At 38.8% G+C, this 20123-nt stretch overlaps 1 protein-coding gene across 5 annotated transcripts in view; it reads right to left on the reverse strand.

The window, feature by feature from the left end:
* robo3 (roundabout, axon guidance receptor, homolog 3 (Drosophila)) overlaps positions 1–18117 on the reverse strand; it is a 166724-nt gene extending 148607 nt beyond the window's left edge. For all 5 annotated transcript variants that reach the window (XM_026183140.1, XM_026183142.1, XM_026183139.1 and 2 more), the window contains exon 1: positions 17518–18117. In XM_026183140.1, the coding sequence (XP_026038925.1) occupies positions 17518–17692 (175 nt within the window). In that variant the 5' untranslated portion in view covers positions 17693–18117. The remainder of the gene's footprint in view (positions 1–17517) is intronic.
* Between the last annotated feature and the right edge of the window lie 2006 nt (positions 18118–20123).

Consider the following 20123-nt stretch of genomic DNA (forward strand, 5'->3'; position numbering starts at 1 on the left):
ACACTGGTTGGATACAGACCTATGTGAGATGAGACTTGGAAAATCAAGTTCTAGAGTCGGGTGACCAACTGCGTGTCAGAGGCTCCTGTGAGCCACTGGAGGACACACTTGTTCTTATAACCAGTGCTTTTGTACCATAGCTAAAGGACATAGTTCAGCATAGCATCAGCTCATATAAAGTGACTAAACACCAGCAATGTTCTGTTTTCACCACAGAACAAACTAATACCTGTTCTTTTGTTTTGTTCTGAGACTAAATAAATTGATGTAGAATGAAAAAAGAAGCCGTTTCCTACTTTCCTCTCTTCGCCCAGCAGCGGCTAGTGACTAAAAACAAAGCAAATGATTTCCACCTTTTGCTCTGAGTTTGACTTTAAACCACAAGTGTTTCACTCAAACTCAGAGCGGTCCTCTTCCTTTGATCGAGTTCTGTCAGAGGTGGACTTTGACCCTGACATGAAGGGGATTATATATTTATTTTACTGACTCAACTTTTTCAAATGCAAAGCATGAAGGAACTGAAAACAGAGGGAGGAAGAGAGCAGCACACAGAGCTTTATACTCAGTATGACTCTATGTGATCTTTTTCATGACAGAAGTTTATCCAAAAAAGCTGCTTTGTACTACAATGTGATAAAGTTACTGAAAGAAACTATCAGATTTGCTTATGAGAAAGTCAAAATAAAATTTTTTGCTGAAGTATCAGGAATCTGTGCATTTTATTATAATAATTGAAAAATCCGACTGACTGAGAAAATTCATGCGGATAAACATTTACACAGCCAGGATCTGGGTGGAGCAGCGCTGCATAACAAACATCAACACAACACAAACTGAGCATAATGAAACAGAACCTTACAGCACATCATCAATTCACACGTGACAAAATAATAAATAGTCAACAAAATAATCAAAAAATATGAAAATAAAATATGTATTAAAATAAAAGTTTTAAAAATGTCACACGAAGCCTGTACTCATCCCACATTCATGGATCAAAACACTTGTTTTCCTCTTTTGTGTTTTGCCCATTTTCCTATTCTGTTTCATCTAAATGTTGAATTCATTATCCAAACACGCTGGCAGCCACACATGAATATTATTTTGTGCACACTGATGTGGTTTTATCCCCTTCCCCCCTACTGGCTGCTTTTCTGCAGCTTCAGTTGTTTTCAGAGGGACGAATCATTTTAAATTTTTTGAAGGTAAACCCACCTTTATAATAACAGCACTGCTTGATATGCAAGCGCAGTGGACAAGTCAAAGCAGATGTGGATTTATTTTCAGTAAATATTTACGTCTGGAACAAAGGCCCATGTTGTCAGTCAGGTGGCATCATATATGACCCATATTACTACAGTCGTCTTCCTAAAACAGCTTGTTTTCTTTGTATGGAGGTGAACGTAACTGCAGCACCTCTGTCAAGCTTTCAGAATATTACATCCTCACAGTGATGAGGTCAGCCCAGCACAGCTGCTGGACATTTCTGCACTTCTCACCTGTTCATTTCAAGAGAAGATAATAAGGTCATGCTCTGTGCTGCCCAATGTGTCAGGAATTAGCATTGCTTGCATATTTTAAGCTTAGACAACAGTTTTATAAGCATACGTCTACTGCTTATGCTTTTTACTCTCTTTTCCTAACTCTCCAAAGAAAGAAAGAAACAAATTTTTGAATTTCACTGTTTTAGGCGCTGGCATTTTATATTTTCACAGTTAGCAGTAGTTTAGTGTTTTATTTTATTGATCTTCATATATATTTTGTTTTAAAGTATGTTTAAACATTTGAAATTCTGTTTATATATCAGCAGTGTGATGGACCAGCTGTGACCAGACTGGTAAATCAGTGACACACCTCGTACTATTAAGCCTCTAACTCAGAGTCAGCTGGGACAGGCCCTGCATGTAAGTGCAGTGAGGTCAGAAACAAGAACTGGAATCTGTCAGCCGGTGTAAATGAGTGTGACGTTGGATGGTAATAGACATTTTAAATATTCCAACTACTATTACAAAGTAAGATATATTCAAACCGAGGCAAAAAGGCCAGCAGCTTAACCAACACAGCTCACTTACAGTAACAAGAAGAACTCGCGGCATCGATTTGTATTAATAACTTATGAGCCTAACAGCACCGGTGGCAAGGAGAGTTATAAACAGAACGACCTGCCTATTAACTCTCTGTCTACACAGTGTGGGTGTGTGCGTGGGTGTATGTGAAAGCTTTCATCCTTCTGAGGTGCTGCAAGTTATGTTTTAGGTAAGTGTGTTAATTCCTCCTTTACTGCAAGTAAAACTGTGGACATTTTTTTACTAAAACATCCAAATGGGAAAAAAAGACTTGAATAATTCAATAGATTATTGAAAGAAAGAGCAGATCAAAGGATAAAGAAAGTCTTTAGTAGCTTAATGTTTGAAGGACTGACCTCTAAAAGCATAAAATGATTCCTGTTCTTGTATTTAGGATTTATACTTAGTTTTTAATTTTAAACTATAAACTAGGGCTGGGCCATATCATACCGTTCACGGTAATACCGGTATAATGTTGGGCAACGATAAGAAAATGAAATATCGCGATAGAATATGGGCAAAACGCGCATGCTCAGTGCCTTTGTTTACATATGCACATAGCGGAAAAAGCATGGCGGAGAATGAGAAGGGCGAAAGTGGATCGTTAAATGAAACAGATGAACCAGAACTGGTTTGTAAAAATGTTGCAGCTTCAGTGGTGGAACTGGTTTAGCTTTCGTCCGTCAGATACACAACAAAGCACTATTTTTGGTAGAGCATGCTAGCGGGCCGTCGTTATTACCGTGTTTTTTGGAAAATACGTCACACTTAAAATCAGTCCTTTGATTTCTCTGAAAATCGACAGTGTCCCTTATAATCCCGTGTGCCTTATGTATGAACTCTGGTTGTGTTTACTGACCTGGAAACGATTTTATCTCGTACACGGCGCTCGAAAATCTGTCAAATGTTTCAGTACGACTTTGCTAAGCTACGAACCCACACCGCTTGATGGATTGTCGGCGCATTACGGCTATCGTAGGCAGGAGCCTCGCGGAGTGATACTTACTGTGCTTCAACATAATGTTACCGTATTGTGTGTGTATAACCTCTTTTTAAGTTTTGTGGATATTATACATGGTTATGCTGAGGATATGTCGGCCAGTTTCCACTGGAAATGCCTTTTGGTTTACATTACATTTTATATAACTTTATATAACTTTATATAACTTTAATGCACATAAAAAACAGCTGCTTGTTTAAGTGAAAATACATTGATGGGGGTTTTTTTTGCACTAATAATGTCTAGTGTCAATTATATCGTCAGTTATATCTTTATCGCAAATTTTCAAATGTATATCGTGTTAAATATTTTTGGTCATATCACCCTGCTCTACTATAAACTCTTAAATTTTCATGCACTTTTTGAGCAACTTGATACTCACCCATATGGAAAAGAAATAGTAAAAACTTATATGTGATTACTCATGAAAGTGGCCACTTTCTCATTACTTTCATACATTGTTTTAGTAAGTATCCAAAACATACAAGTTTCATTATATAATTTTTCAAGGGATCTTATATCCGTTTTCACTCTTATATGCTTTTCATACGAGTTTCACACAAGACAGATTCAAACTTTATAAGATTTATATATATCTTTTCCATATGGGCAGTTCAGTTCAATTCAAAAACCCTAAACTGCTATACAATAAGCAATCTGGCTAATACTGACACTAATATTTCCAGTATTTTGGATTAACGTGCATTGTGTTTTTACTATGACAGCCACACACACACACACACACACACGCACACACACACACACACACACACACACAGGCAAAACCTGATCACTAAAAAATGTTTTAATGCTTTGATTGTTGAATAATTATGTCAGCCCCTATCAATCAGTTATAAGTAACGTTATAAGACAATAATTAGGACAATTTCTGGTTAGCTAACTATCCCTCTACACAGGATCTGTGCCAAAAATCAGCATATTAATGACTTAAAAAAATGTTATTTTTTAGCTAACCACAGTTTATAGTTACAGTGTAAAATCTTACCAGTAGATGTAAGTTTATCGTGTTTATTTTCTTACCTCTCCCAGTTCAAGTGCGTAATCCTAGATACAGGGGCGACTTTAGTACAAACAGCTCTGGGCTCACCTGTAGTGAGTGCAGGCTCTTAGTCTGCTGTTTACCTCAGCTAATGTCCATGTTTATTTACTTTAATGGAGGCTGTAAAACCTTGTGAAAGTAGTCCAAGTCAGTGAGTCAGTGAAGCTGACGTCTGTCCAACGACAGTGATGCTGAGATGAGGTGTTGGAGATGTCCTTAACTTTACTGTCGGTAAGCGCTGATGGTTTTGCTGATGATGGCTGCTGTTAGCCGGTGTTAGTGACGCTTTCTTTGAAGCGGCTCTAACAGAAAAGTAACACTAGCTCGCGTAATGTTTAGTGCTCAATGTTAGCTAGTATGTTAACTATAAACCAGATCTTGTTGTTTAGCCAGTTTGCTGTCTACGTGTGTAATCTGTTGACAGTGAGTGATGGTGACACTATCCAGAATAAATAAGCATCTTTATGCAAGTATTGGTTTGTTAGAGCCCTGACCTCAGTTCAGGATATAAGCTTGAGGTGAGGAGGCAGATGATGACATTTTATCCAGTTACATTGTCTCAACGTATTAATCATATGTGCAGTCCTTCATATCTTAAGCCTGAAGGTGCAGAAACATGTATAATTTACCTCCAGAGCACCCAAACATCTAGGAGTTTGATGATTTCTAAAAATAACATCTTGCTTCCAGCGCCGAGTTTTAATTTCTTAAAGAGAAAAACAATGCAGACACAATCAGTCATTTCTGTTTTACAGGATCAAAAGTAAGGCATTACCCTAACGAAATACAACCACTCCATCAACTTAAAACAATGCACTTTGCAGAATACATTAAGTAAACAAATTGCCAGCAATGCATCATCTGAATATGGCCACTCAAAGGTTGTGTATAAACAAAAGTGCAATTTATTACACACATTTATTAAAAACTGCTTTAAACTACAACTAAACATGCACTTTGCCTTTTCCTCCTTACTCCCCCTTCCTTAAAAACCATCAAACAAACATTTCTGTTTGCTCCTGCACTTCAATCAGCTGATTTGTGTGCAAGTGGGAGAAACTGGCAGATGAGACATGGACATAATTTTTTTTTTTTTTGTTCAAAAAGACAAGAGTGGAAACTGCATCCAGGACAGAAACAAAACTATATTGCTAACAGAACATCTCTTCTTTTCAAGCCACAGACAGAATTGCTAACGCTAAGCTGGCCAAACACCCTGAGTGGTTTTCAGGCTGAGGTCATGCCAGTCAGAACCTGATCTTCAAAAAGTAACAACGGCAGTAATGTCTGTCTCACTGGGCTCGCTATCATCTTTGCTTTGCGCTCTCAGCTTTGTGTTCATACTGAAAAAAATGAAGAATGATGGTACAAAATGTCCTCTTTAGGATGGGGATATTACATTACTTTTCTTGAGTACTGATACTAGCACTACTCATAAGCCAACTCTGAAGCAGCCAGTTCCTATGGATATACACATTTAGTGGACAATGACACCCATGCAAGCATGCAAGCCTGTGCATTGGCTAACTAAAGATTTTCCCAAATCTGGGGTAAAATAAAATAAATCTAGAAAGCTTGTGTGTAAAATTGCTCCAATGATGGTGTCTAATGGGCTGTTATTTATAGTAAAAAATAAAATTAAAAAAACTTATCTATAGTTATATCCTTAATAAATGAACAAATAAATATTTAAACTTTAACTGAAATAATTTTGTGGGAATTTAAGAAATAATAACAAACATAAGTGCAATTTGACACGAGTCACACATGGTCAGATTTTGTGATTTAAAATTAAATACTGATTGCTGTGAAATTTTACCTTCATTATCAGATACTTTTATAGAAAAATGTATACATGTACACACTTCACTTCCAGCAACTTTACAAATCCGAAGCCAGTGCCCTAAATTTTTGCTGAACATCAATTTGTACAATATATTATTGTATGGAACATTATGTGAACAGTAAGAGACAGCAGTGGAAGTGGTGTCAGTGTACCCCGCTGTGGCCAGCAGCAAGCGCCTGATTAGCACTAATGAAGACCTGCAGGAAGTGTTCATGCATGTGAGGGGGTGTACATAGATTAGAGTTGTGTGCACGGTAAGCTTCTATAATGAGGCTAATTGCATATGATTTTTTTGCACGAACACTGAACTGCTTAGCCACCTGTAAGAGTCGCAGCTTATTTAACTTTCATGGCACCTTGAACTGGCTGCCATTACGGAAACTCCCCATGGTGTGCACACAAGACCTGATACTTATCTCTGACCCTTCACCTCATGCTCTGCATCTCTCCACCTGCAACTGGATGTCTAATATTTCCAATAACTCCCTGCTATCCTCCCAGTGTGTTTCCATGGCGACTTGCCCTTAACCTTCTGTCAGCCTTTCCCCGTGGTCTCGACCCCCTCCGCGCCTTTCCCTGGTCGTGGTTGCTCTCAGCCCGGGAAATCAGCCTAATAAATAGCTTTATGGTAATCAGGCTGGTGAACGGCAAGAAGAGCTCCCATCTTAATACATTTATTACAGTTCCTGAAAATATCAGTTTCCATTGTTGTCCTGTGGCTCTCAGCACACTCACGCTTTACAATTCACTTTGAACTGTACTGTGAGTCACTGTTTCTCTGTCCTTTCCCTCACAATATGCCATGCTGCTGTTCACCTCACTCCATGTCCTCTGCAATAATTCTTTAGCTTTGTCAGTGTGTAACACAATTTAAACACAGTCCTTATAGTTTGGTCTGTTTAACCATATACATTATAGACATATTCAGTTATGAGCAAATATTTTAGGCACCAAGGAAAAGTGGAGATCAAATATTTGTGTGAGCACCTTTAGCAGAACTTGTAGGGAACTCGTAGATTTATGTTGTTCCGGTGTCTTCTGTTTCTTACGTAATCTGTAACTGATGGACACCAGAGAGACTTTTTTTCTGTGGCTGGTTGTCATAGATATGCCAAAATATTTGAATTTGGGACCCACCTAGATGTCTCTGTGGTGGTACTGTGTGATGGATTTTTTTTCTTTTAGTTTTATAATAATTTTATAGAGGACATACAGCGTCTCAGATCGTCAGGTTACATACTGTCCTCACATAGGTTTCCTCTGTGGTTCGTCTTACCAGGGTTGCCCAGGTCTCTGTGGTTTGGACCTTTCAGCCACATCTCATAGCAATTAAAATATGACATTTGCAAAAAAAAAAATTAACTTGCATGTAGAACTTTGTTTCAAAAAGTGCTCCAAAAATAAAGCTGAATAATATTATCATTGCAAATGTATTCAGATTTGGCCTTTTGATGATATTCTCCAATCACTGAGGAATTGTTTTTATACTTATGATAATAATAATGATCTCATTGTTTATCTAAGATTTAAAGGATTGTAACCTTTAAAAAGTATTAACTTTAAGAAGTATTTACGTGATCATAATGGGATGTATGTTATGCTATGGTTACTGTACAGATGGTGTTTCACTCTTACCTCAGAGAAGTGTAGTCTCACTGTTTAAAACTGGAGTCATCATGGCTTCTGCTCCTTGAGAGAATTGGCCTCATGATATCAATCCACAATGTAACTGTGGAGAGCAGCTGCTTCCCTTCCAGTCTTACATGTACATTTGTTTTCATAGCATGTGTGCATTTACTGACCTTGTGTTTCAAACACAACCCAGCGTCACTGGTCAAGAAATTCCAATAGCTTTGTCATCTTCCGTAGCTCTTTTATCTTTTCTTCTGGAAGTGTCTGGCTTTTCACCTTTAACATAATCTCGCTTTCTGAGATATTTCTTCCACCCATCCATCATCCAAAATTGTCTTTGACATTTTTCTCATTACATCTTCTGACTGTCACTTTTTACTAGTTTTTCCCATATATATTGTTTCCATTTGGCACTTCAGAATTGGGTCAGTACGCTTTGGCTTTGAATACCAGATTGGATCCATTGACAGGTTGGATTTGAAAAGGCTGGGCTGGTAACATCTCAGAAATGTTTAATATATGACTAACGTGTCCTAGTATTCTGCATTCTGCTTGAACAACATTTTAGAAAAACTGTGTGTACGTGCTGGGGGGCAATACAGAGCATTTCACTAATTGCTCTGGTGGGACCCAGAAGGACGCCCATGGTGACCCAGACGTGCCCCACATTTCACACCAGTACTGAGACCCACAGTTTGCTGTCTGGCTCCACTGTATTATACATGTTACATGGGCCACATGTGGGCACTGAAAACTGAAGCTCACTGAATTCCTTCTTAGGGGCAAAATTACTACATATAGTAATATAGGTTTTCTATGGCCCGAAGAGAAGTTTCTCCAAGAAAGCCCATATAGGGCCCCAACGGGCAAAACTGCTGTTGGTTTTATGTGGGCACATCCACTTGAGGATAAGTGTGGGTTTGCCCCCACAGTCTCACAATTCACCACTACTGTGGGCCCACACTGTTTGAAAGGGCACTGTCTAATTTGGATGTCAAAAATGTGGGCTTGTTATCCAGCATTCACATCATTTTTATCCTCAGACCAAACCATTCAGTTGTATTGATAGCCACTAGCATCCCAGAAGAGACCCATCAGGATAGAAATCATTAGAAAAACTGATTTGAACTGAGCGATGTTTCTTAGATCAACATTTCACTTTATGAAGTTTACCCGACAGTAGTAACGTCACTAAAAAAGGTTCAGGATATCAGTTTACATCAGCATTAAGAGTGTGACTGGATGGCAGCAGTTTTGAGTCACCTGACTCGGGGCAGCAGAACAAGGAAAGTGGATGAATCAGACTGCCATCTGCTCCCAGCTTGGCCTACACATGGGAGACTGGTTATACTGGGCAGCTCAGGTGCAAATATGTTTAAACCCTTACATAATGAAAAATAACAACAGTTCATTAGCATAAGAGGATCTGATTCCAAACCAAAAATATACAAATTAATTATATTTTAGCTTTTTCTGTATTTACAAAGCAGGACATCAAATAGTCTTTAGTGGAGGAGAAGCCAAAGGATTTTATGAGTTTATGAGTCATTTTCTGTTTATTATTTCACACAGTTAAATCCAATAAACTGTAATCGGAATAGGATTTACTTCATATTTTTTTATTTTAATCCGTCCAAAGTCTGATTTTCACTTAAGGCACAAGCAAAAATGAAAATAAATGCCAAAATTTGATATAAATTTGATATATATGATATTAAGCACCTAGTTACATTTATATGACAGCAATTAAGAGTTAACTTTAGTCTTTATGTGTTAGCCATTTGGAGTTGGACATAGAGGAGAAGTGAACATTTCTGATCAAGTCAATTCAGTTTAGGCCTTTTGTTTGTCCTGCGTGTGTGTGACTGCATTTGTGTATATGTGCATGTACAGGGATGCCAAGCAGGTCACAGACTGACTGCTCTTATTAATTAGGGTTTACTCAGTAATTACCAAGTGATCGTTGCACCACCAGCTCGTATGATTTAAGCTCAGGCCTATATAATGAATCATTATTGGCATGTGACAATGCAGATATTCTGATCATGCATCAAATAACATTGAACAAATCAAACCATTGATGAGGTATTTTCAAGCATACTGACTGTTATTTTTGTATTTATCTCGGCCTGTTTTCTCTTTAAAGATTCAAAGATTCCTTTTTTTAACAGTGCAAGAACTCCTAAATGAGCAGCTGCTCTTCTGGTTTTAATTAATTCAGGCTTCGTTTTTACTCAGCCTAATCCCAGCGAAATCAAAGGTCTCATTTCCAAGGGAGATTTAGCTAAGACAAGAGTCTACAAGTGTTAGATGCAAAAAAGAAGAAAGTAAGAGGAACAAAGAGAGATCAAAATCTTTAATCAAAGCAGCTCTGTGATTGCAGTCGATTCCATTGTGTAACCATTTGTTGTAATCTTACAAACAGAAGCAGGAATCCTACAATTCAGAGGTATGATTTTATATTCCCCCGCTGCTTTAACTCACAGTTACATTAAAATGAATAGAAATGATTGAAAAAAGAAATCTCTCAGAAGATAACAAAACTAAACAATGGCAGAACAAATTCCTTCTATAGCCTTGTTTAACATTTTAATCCATCACATCTGTTCACATTCACCTAGAATTCATATACTGAAAACACAGAAAGGAGCAGAAGGAAAACTTATTATGGTATGTTACACAAACCCATCATGATCTGCACTCTTCACTTTGTTTTTATATCTTAGTATTCATAACCATGCATAACCAATTGTGTTGACACTACAGGGTTGTCATTGCAAGTTTCCTTCCCTCCAAAGGATTCAGAAGATAATTGGCAATGGGGCTGTGATTTGACATGGATTTTGGAGACGGCTATATGTATTAGATTGTATGTGTATGGTTGTGAGAGCAGAAGAGAGGGAGATTTGTTTTCTGCCTTTGCTAATAGCTTTTGTGTTTTTACCTGTCTGCATAGTGTTAGCAAATATAGAATATTGACATTTACTTCACTTTGTGTGTGCAGGAGACAGCCTAAGTCATTTTACTGCACCAGCATTCAATTTGCATTTAAAAACATGCACTTCATGCCTTCACTCTACTCACGCTGGGTTTCTGTTGTAACTCCATTTGTTAAACACAGGGAAAAAATGACTTTGATGAGAAGAATACCATGCATACTGGTTGTTCCATTAGTCCATAATGATGATGCAAGATCTGACTTCGGGAAAGCAATGTTTGCGTTATGATGTGTGTTTCATTTAAAGTACATGAATGGTTTCAGTTTAAGACACGTTTATGTTCCACTTTACTACATTCACTTAATTCAGTGATCAGCTTGGACAGGACATTGCTTACACCTTGTCATAACTAATCACACTGATTGGAATAACAATGGCGTAAGGCAGATGTGATAAACAAAAGAACTATGTCATCACACTTAATATCCCCAGGAAGCTCCCTCTGTTATTATGTTGTCAGGGTTAGAGGGTGTTTGTCGCTGGGTTAAGGGCCACAACCTCTCTTGCTGACCCCTGAGTCGTCAACACACTTAACCCCTCATTTTGATTGACCACCTCCTTGTCTGGGAGCTCCCAAATGAATCATGCAGCCAGTCTGTTTAAAGCAATGAAGTGGGAGTCATTGAGAATGGAAGTGTAGATAATTTATAAGGAGTCCTCATGAAGGCTAAACCTCTTTTTTTGTCTTCTAGTGATGAGGGATTTGATTGATTGTGCATCTGTGATGTTGTCAGCAAATTAAGATCTTAGTATAACTGGAGCATATAATTGAAGAATTTTAGGGATCCAAATGGCACTGATGGGCAGCAGTGATTCTGCAGAATACTGAAAATACTAAAATGTCTCAACTACATTTGGATGAACTGAACTACAATAACTCTGAGGGTCTTTGATGTTTATCAGGAGCCATCCATGGGTCAAATGCTGAGTCTGTCCACCTTTTCAGTTTTGAAGCTAATATCTAAGCCAAAGCAAACTATGAACAAAATTAAAAACATAATGAACCATATTTAAAACAGTGGTCAGTCTTCATTTTCCCAAGTCACAGGTTATGAAACACGTTATTAGGAGGTTAGGGCCAGGTACGTTTGGGTAATTTTTTCCCTTAATCGATGAAATCATCATTTTGTATTTATTTAAATATTTTTCACAGAACTGTACGTCTTCATCAGTATCTGCTTGCGTTCACCACCTGGAGAAATCCTTGGTGTGATGGAGGAAGGTTTCCAAGTTGCTATTAGCATATGCAGAGCTCTCTTCTATTTGCAAAGTAGCATCTTTTGCCCTCTCTCTCTCTGTCTCTACTTAGTCCCCTCTCCTCCATGTTCATCATTGCCACAGATGCTCCCTAATTTCCATTCCAGCTCAGTTATGTACATAATTCTGCATATGATCTCAGACACAGGGGAAATAAGCATGAAAAGCATGACAAAAGGGTCTGTCTGGTGTAAAATCTCAGCATGAAAGGAGAGAAAGATTTGCAATCAGTCCGTTCAATCAGCCATTTATCCTTGTCGTAATGTCTAACAGAAAAATTTACCTTGATATATAAAGGTGTTTCAATTCTCAAATGGCAGATGTAAATATACCCATGCCAAAGAAACTTTTACAATCTTTCAAATCTGTGAAAATTGCGTATGGAAAGAAAAGCTCGATGGGACCAATCATGCGAGCAGTTACGTGACAATTCTTCAAACAGTCGCCCCCCCTACTGCAGCGACAAATTGGGGCTTTAAAGTGAAATTGTGGATGATAAGCTTATCAGTGATGCAGCAGGTAATGGAAACTGCGATGAGCAGGCTCAAGCTGACAGCAGCTGAAAATACGTGAAGATGATCTGGCAGTAATGGGCTACCTGGTCGGACTGCCGAGCTGTTGTTGAGCCTCCTCTGCGGGAGGAAGCTGAGGAGGTTTCTTAATGGGGAATATGGGAGGGATGGATGAAGGGATAAGGTGAAGGAGCATGGAATGGATGGAGAGGAACAGGAGATGAATATGCAGTGACTTAGATCCTTGAGTAGCTAAACAAACACACACAGATATATTCACAAGGCAATCGCTGGCGTTTTTTAATTTCCCTTTAGTTATGTATTCACACAATGTGTAATACTGTTTATGCAGCAGACATGCCGATAAATCAAGGTGAGCTGACGTAAATTGAAGTGAGGCAGAGCAGCTCGTGGGAGTGAGCAAGATAAAGGGATAGATGGCCAGAGCAGAATGTGCAAGTGATGATGATGACAGTGTTGTTTTTACTGAAATTAACATCATCCACCTTCAATTTTGCACGCATCTTCATCTGCACCATCCTGGAGGTATCACTGTTTTATTTTGCCTAATGAGGTTGTGCAGATTTCTACAAAGAAACTACCAGAGACTCTAGTCTTGTATGTTGGTCCTCTTATATCATATATTTCATAGCCTCCACTTGAAACCTAACTTTCTGTAGTCATTAATTACTCCTTGATATCACCGTTCCTATAAGTTGTGCACATGTGCCAGTTTGGCTTTGTGGATGCTGTTAGTCTTTTCATGTTTTCAGACATGAATTTCTGCTTTTAAAAACCATTATGCCAGCTTCACAGTTGCGGAAATCATAATCTGATTGAGGCTTAATTGTACTTAAAATACCATTTTGTTTAGATGTTTGTCATACTCCTGCATTCACCATCCCAACTAAAGCATCTCTATATGACAAGAGAAGCACTTTAAGTTACGTGTTGATTTTTTTGAGTATTGTGGACCATGTCATGCTGATAGCTTTTACTACAGTTGTGCACTGTAGCTGTCTTCATTTTGACAAGGTGTGATACAAACAGATCCTTTTTAAAAGGATTGTGTGCTCTGTTGAAGTACCTCATTCTTTTTAGAGACACAGTATTGAATCCTATTGTTTTTTTTAATAATGAGTGAGTTAAAAGAAAAGTTGGTCTATCTGACATTCCATTGCCAGGTTTATTGTGATAGTGTGCTTGCTTTGGATTGATGCCATCAGTATGTGGCGTCTAAATATCCGCACCTCCCACCCTCCACCATAGTGTGCCTGGCCAGCCACTACTGAGCTCTCACTGGTCATCAGGCATTCTCTTTCTAACCTGCTACAAAGTCCCAGCTGCGGTCGCACTGCCAGCATCAGCACAAGCTCAAAGAGAAAGGTCACATCTAATGATGCAGACTTTGTGCTGGAGCTGGAACCAGCTTTGACAGTAAGTAAGAGGTGAAATGGCATCTGTGTCTGCGTTTTCAGTGCCTTTAAATTAGCATGCATCTCAGTGTATTGGACCATCCATGTCTCGAGTCTATGAGATGTGAGACAGAGAAAGAGGCAGGGACAGTGACAGTAGCTGAGGTGAAACAACTAGTGGTTTCCAGACCTTTGTGCATACTATGAATAAAGATGTTTGGCTTCCTGAATGCTCCCTAGTCATTTATTAATAATACATCTATACTATCTAACCATTAAATGAGGAATGCAGGATGTAGAAGGTAAAACATTTTTTCAATATCCATTTTGTGTTATAGCTCCAAAGCCCTCTGCACATATGTACTCTCTACTAGATTGACAGCCCCATTAACAGCAAACAGCCATCATACTTAACATCCAGCACAGCAGGAGCAAGTTTAATGCAGGGCACCACATTTCTAGAGCTTCAATAGGCTGTTTTTGATTTCAGAGTGTTGAAATAGTGTGTAAAATGAACAGAAGTGATTGTATTAAATGCTGATTTCCCTTGATAAAGATTCTGCAGGCGACCCTGCTTCTGCACAAATAAAAGTAGTTTTGGATGTTGTGTGTGGGAGAGTACTTTTTTAGGGGATTTTGCATATTGATATATGCAAAATATACATATTTAGAAGTAACTGTACTGCACTGAACACACACACACACACACGTTTATTCCAGAGTTGAAGTGAAAAAAGCAAAGAGGGACTAAGCTGACCTCCATAAAATGGTTAAATGGTTCCATTAGAGCACACACATACAACTTGACCACTGGTATCTCCACCCACAAGAGCCCAAATTCAGAGGTCTTTATGTCTATAAAATTCAATAACTACATAAAATATATATCAGAAGTACAGTGATTTTAAATGTGGCCGTTCAGTGACAATCTTAAAAGAGAAAATCTTATTAATTTTTCATTCAAATATTCTTTTTAAAGGCTTGATTACATTATGCTTTTACATCTTTGAAAAATTAAAGTGATTTCGTTCACGGTACTTGTGCATCACAGCTCCTGAACACTCTTCATATTGATTCACAAGCTGAATATCTCAACTCTGATTCAAGCATCTGTTCCCCAAAGAGCACCTGTCTCACTTATTGAACCAAGTGGAGGTTCAGAAGGCTCCTATGGATTATGAATGTATCTCCATAGTCTGGTGCTGTAGCCAGAGTGCAGCAGCAGAGAAGAATTGTTTTAATCCTTCGATTCAGGGAAGAATTATTTAAAGTTCATCATTTATGACAAAAATCACTTTTTCGTTCTTTATTAAATGACTAAAAACATTCAAACAACATCTTTTGAATAAATTCTTCTGAAACCAAATTGAACAACAACATAAGGAAGCAAAGTTGTAAATATAATAAGAAACAAGCTTCCAACAATCAATTGCAAATGAATGAACCTCAATTAGTGACTGTCAGTTAAAGGAGTAAAAGAAACAGTCAACAGAAGAGGTGTGATAAAGAAAGAAACAGAGACAGAGTGAGAGGCAGAGAGTGAATGAACTGATAAATGTACCAGCAGTCCACTATAGTGCTGTGATGTCCATTATTTCCCAAATTGGTTATCGGGCTGCATTGATTTTCCCATTGAGCCTCCCTCTGAGCTCCAGGTTGACCCACACGAGCTGTCCGCCCACTGACTTGCTATTGAGCTTCTCGCCTGGATACCCACAGTTTGACCACCCATCCCCTCCCCAGTGATGAATCAGCACATGGGGGCCAGGAAAATACGTCTCTATTATGGTTTTTAAATATGTATGTGTCTTTGCGGGGTTGCAGTGCAAATCTGGACAATGATTACTTTTGCAGGATGTAATTTAGATATCAGAGGTTATCGTTTTCTTTCCTTTCATATAGTCAATCCACATCTCTGTGACATGTTCACAAAAGAAAAAAGCTTTTATACCTTCCCACATTGATCATTGATTAGTCAAACTATTACATCTAACCCCACACGTCCTCAAGTGGCTGCCTGAATATATCTATATCACTTAAAGACTGAAGGGGGGGATTCAATTTCTGTGAGCTACAGAGAAAGATTCCCAAGAATATGAGGCTGAGATGCACAGCAGGCATGTCTGTCTATCAGCCTATCAGACTGTGTTTCTCTGCTCCAGCCTCAATAGATTAATTGCTGCCTCTCCTGCTTACTTTCTCTATAGATTTTAGGAGTGAACCCCACAAACACTCAATCTACACTCCATTAGAGTTTACAGATGGCAAGAGAGAGAGAGAAATAGAAGTGTGATGGCAATGAAAAAGAAGCTATAAACTCGGCATTATTGAGGCTGTTTGAAGCTGGCTATGGGGACAGGAGGGAGGAGGGAATGGGTGGCTCAGAAGCAAATGCACCTTTCACACCCATGTCCACTCATCAAAGGGAAGCATCACTCTCTTCTGTGACAGTATACACCCACGCAATCACAAAGAGTGTGTACCTTTGCTTTCCCTCTTTACCGTTAGTCAGTGGACTCGAGCTGGGAAGCAGCTGGATGTTTTACCAACTCGGGACTGAGCGATAAAAGAAAGATCACATTTGTTTTTAGGTAAATAACATATGCTGAATGTGATTGATGCATCTGACAATGATGTGTGTGTGTGTGTGTGTGTGTGTGTGTGTGTGTGTGTGTGTGTGTGTGTGTGTGTGTGTGTGTGTGTGTGTGTGTGTGTGTCTGAATGCAGCTTTCATTGGTATGCAATTACATGGAGACAAAGCTATGGTACTCATTGAATCAGACATCATGCCAATGTCTGGACATAACTACAGAACTCTACCCCTGTACACTTGCACTAACACTCTCATTCTCTCTCTATCTCACTCAATGTATATACTTATATATGTGTGTGTATATATATATATGTGTGTGTGTATATGTATGTATATATATATATATATATATATATATATATATATATATATATATATATATATATATATATATGGTATGTAACGTGTAGTCACATGTTAACAACAAAACTCCTACCAGAACCATAAAAAAGCAGACATTAATAAATTCCGCCCAGAGCAAAAAGGAAAAAAACAAAGCCAACACAGCTCTGAGCTTCATCACTGGGTAAAGATGAGCTTGATGGCGAAAGTTAAAAAGATCTGACAGTTTGGGTGCATTGTGCCTGACAGCAGACAGCTTCATTTAGCAGAGTGAGCAGGCTGCCACTCACGGTTCTGCAAAACAGGCGGTGTTATTGGGTAATACTGTGTCTCTGTCACATATCACTCATAGCCCACAAAAACACCCTGACAAGTATGTGATGCCAGTTTGCTGACTCCCAACTCCCCTTTTTAATTTCCCTGCGAGAAGAAAGCATGAGGCAAGTGGGGATGCAGTATTGGTTCGGTGGTAACTGAAGGATGGACATGTGATTAGAAAGTTTAGATCATAAAGTTTACGCTTAAAGATCAACACCTTCTACTATAGTCTAGTAACAACACTTTATGTTTGCTGATCGTCATATACTCCTGGACACAAGAGTGTCCAGGAGTATATGAATGATATGAATCCTGACATTACATCTGTTTATCTCCAGTGACCTCACACGAGGTCACATTTTCCTTTTCAGTTTCAGATCCCCGTTGCAACAGAGACTCAGGTGTCTTGTTCAAGAATGCCATGTGTGTTTTGAGGAGGTTGAAGATGGGGGGTTAATGAGGGGAAGATACACTTACCGTTGAAGCCGGTGAAGTTTCCCCACTCGAACAGCGAGCTGTTGAAGGGCGGCAGGGAGCCGTTGAAGGATTGCAGGGAGCCGTTGAAGTAGACATCAGTTCCATTGGAAGGGTTTCGGATGGTGTCTGTGAACAGATTCATCTGCAACAAGGTCTTGATCAGGTAGCGCAGCATCGTGGTGCACAGAGGGACCTGCACTCCCTCTCTCTGTACTTCTCACTGTCTCTCTCACTCTGTTAATTTTAAAAGTGTGACTCTGCCTGCTGCTGAATATGCTTTTCCTCCTTACTCGGGGTTAAGAAGAGCTAAAGAGATGCTCTTTTCATCTCAAGTTGAATCAGACATTTCCAAACATTTTGAAGAAAAAAAGCAGAGAAATCTTGAATAAAAAATAAAAGTGAGTGAAAAGAAGTCAGACGATTAGGAGATTAATTGCTTGTAGATGTCAGACTGAGTCAGGGGCCCCTCGCTGTGAATCCCTCCCAGCATCGGATTGTTCCTTCCTCCTTGTTTCTTTTGTTCTGGGATCAAATAACTTCACATGCTGTCTGCCGCCATACAAAACAACAGCTTCTCGCTGGTGTAAAAGAATCCAGCAATGTGATGATGACCCTTTCGAATTGCTCTCCTCTCTCCAACCCCTCCCTCTGGCTCCTCCTGTGTCCCTCCCTCCCTCTCCAGCTCTCCTCCTCTCTCGCGCTCTCTCTCTGCGGTGGGGTCCTGAGGGTTTCAGAGGAGTGAGAGAGAGCAGGTGCTGTTGGCAATAAATGTTTAATTATTAGATTAATAATCATCCCAGGAGGCTGTGAATCAGGGCGGTGGAGAAAAGGAGGTGAAAAGACGCATCGTCACCATCTTAACCATACGTCCAAAAAAGGTCATCACATATGCATAAATGAACACATACGGTATGTGTTGGACAAACAAACCTGGGACTAACTAAACTCCTGCTGGTAGTGTTTGTTTCCTGCTGTTCCACATTTTCAAAGCACATTGCATGCAGACTTTTTCCAATGTCCACATCAACAAATACCAGAGTGGCTCTGTCTCTAAAATGACTTTCTCAGCAGTAAAGTGTAAGTTGGTTACAGCATCCTATCCTATAGCATCAGTGTTTGTTTTAAACTAAGCAGCAGAAAATCAATTTAATTCATTTAATTTTTAAAAAGTCAAAGAAACAAACTTACTCAGCAATTAACTCATTTTCAAACATGCATAGCAAACATAACAATAACACTGTATAGCAGCCATCTTTAATTAATGCTGAATTTCTAATTAAACTTTATTAGCACTTTTTACTGTGAACAAACAATGATATTATAATAATGTTTACCATTTAATTTAGTTTCATTTTAAACTGTCTAAATCACAAGATTGCAAACTTTAACTATCAGTTTACGATATACTATAAAATAACAGATCGAAGCAATGCTTACATTAACTATTGATTAGGTAAAGATGCAGTTAATTTTTGAGGGGTTTTTTGTTGAAAAAAAGCAGCATCTGCTTCATAATAGCGTGACTTTAGCCACTCTATGATACAGTTTCTTTTAGCTTTGTTTGCCAACCACTATATATCCTGTTTCTATCCTGTGTCTATGTGGATGAACGAAATGTAATCACATGCCTTCATGCTCAAGCATGCTATAGCTCTTAAAGCATAGTCTGCATATCATCATGGATACACACATGCGATCATAGCAGCACGGTCACATGTGGCTCCTGGACACCCCACTGACAGCCTCAGTGTGACTCCCATTAATGATGCCCATACACCATCCGGGGCCTGTCCTCCTGCTCCATCACTGTGACAAAGGGAGGCAACAAACCAACAAAGATGCCGTGACGACCCCCGTCCCGCGCCCTCTTCTTCGTGTCTTTTCCAGTCCCTCTTTATTTTAGGCTGTTTTCTATTCATGGGACATGTGTGCCAGGTAAATCCACAAATACAGTGTTAATGGACATTCAATATGGGCATGCTATGGAAGAAGGCTGAGTTGCAATGGAGAATCGATAGCCACTGTCAGGCTACATTGTGTGTGAGAAACATGTTATCTTGTCAGGTTGTTCCAGGATTTTACATGGATGTACTTCAAAGAGTTTCAAAGATGAGTATGGAACACATTGTATATGTGTTCCATATATATATATATATATATATATATGTCTAAAGTCCTGGCATATAACATGAAGAAATAATTCTTCTCTATTTCATGTTAGTGGCACTGACCATGTTAACTTTTATTGCCACTTTTTATTTCTAACATAAACTAATGAAGCGGCAGCAAAGTGCCAGTACAAATATACATCTATGATTGCATGCTCCCTGGGTGCTCTCCTTAGCCACTCGTAATTCTCAGTAATGACTCTCCTCGGCCATGGAAGCTGCCATTTTCATGATCATATCATTTCTGCTGTGTCCAGATGGTGCTTTTAAAAATTTTTGTTGTGTGAATAAATAAAAGTAGCATCATATTCTCTTTCAGGTCATCTGATAATTATTTTCTTGAATCTTCTGATTGTTCATGGTAAAAATATCTAATATTCTCACACTTTATGGTGTTGTGTGATGTCAAAGAATGCACTACATCCTGAGTTTAAGATC

Source organism: Astatotilapia calliptera, chromosome 10 (genome assembly GCF_900246225.1).
Source record: "Astatotilapia calliptera chromosome 10, fAstCal1.2, whole genome shotgun sequence".
Taxonomy (NCBI): domain Eukaryota; kingdom Metazoa; phylum Chordata; class Actinopteri; order Cichliformes; family Cichlidae; genus Astatotilapia; species Astatotilapia calliptera.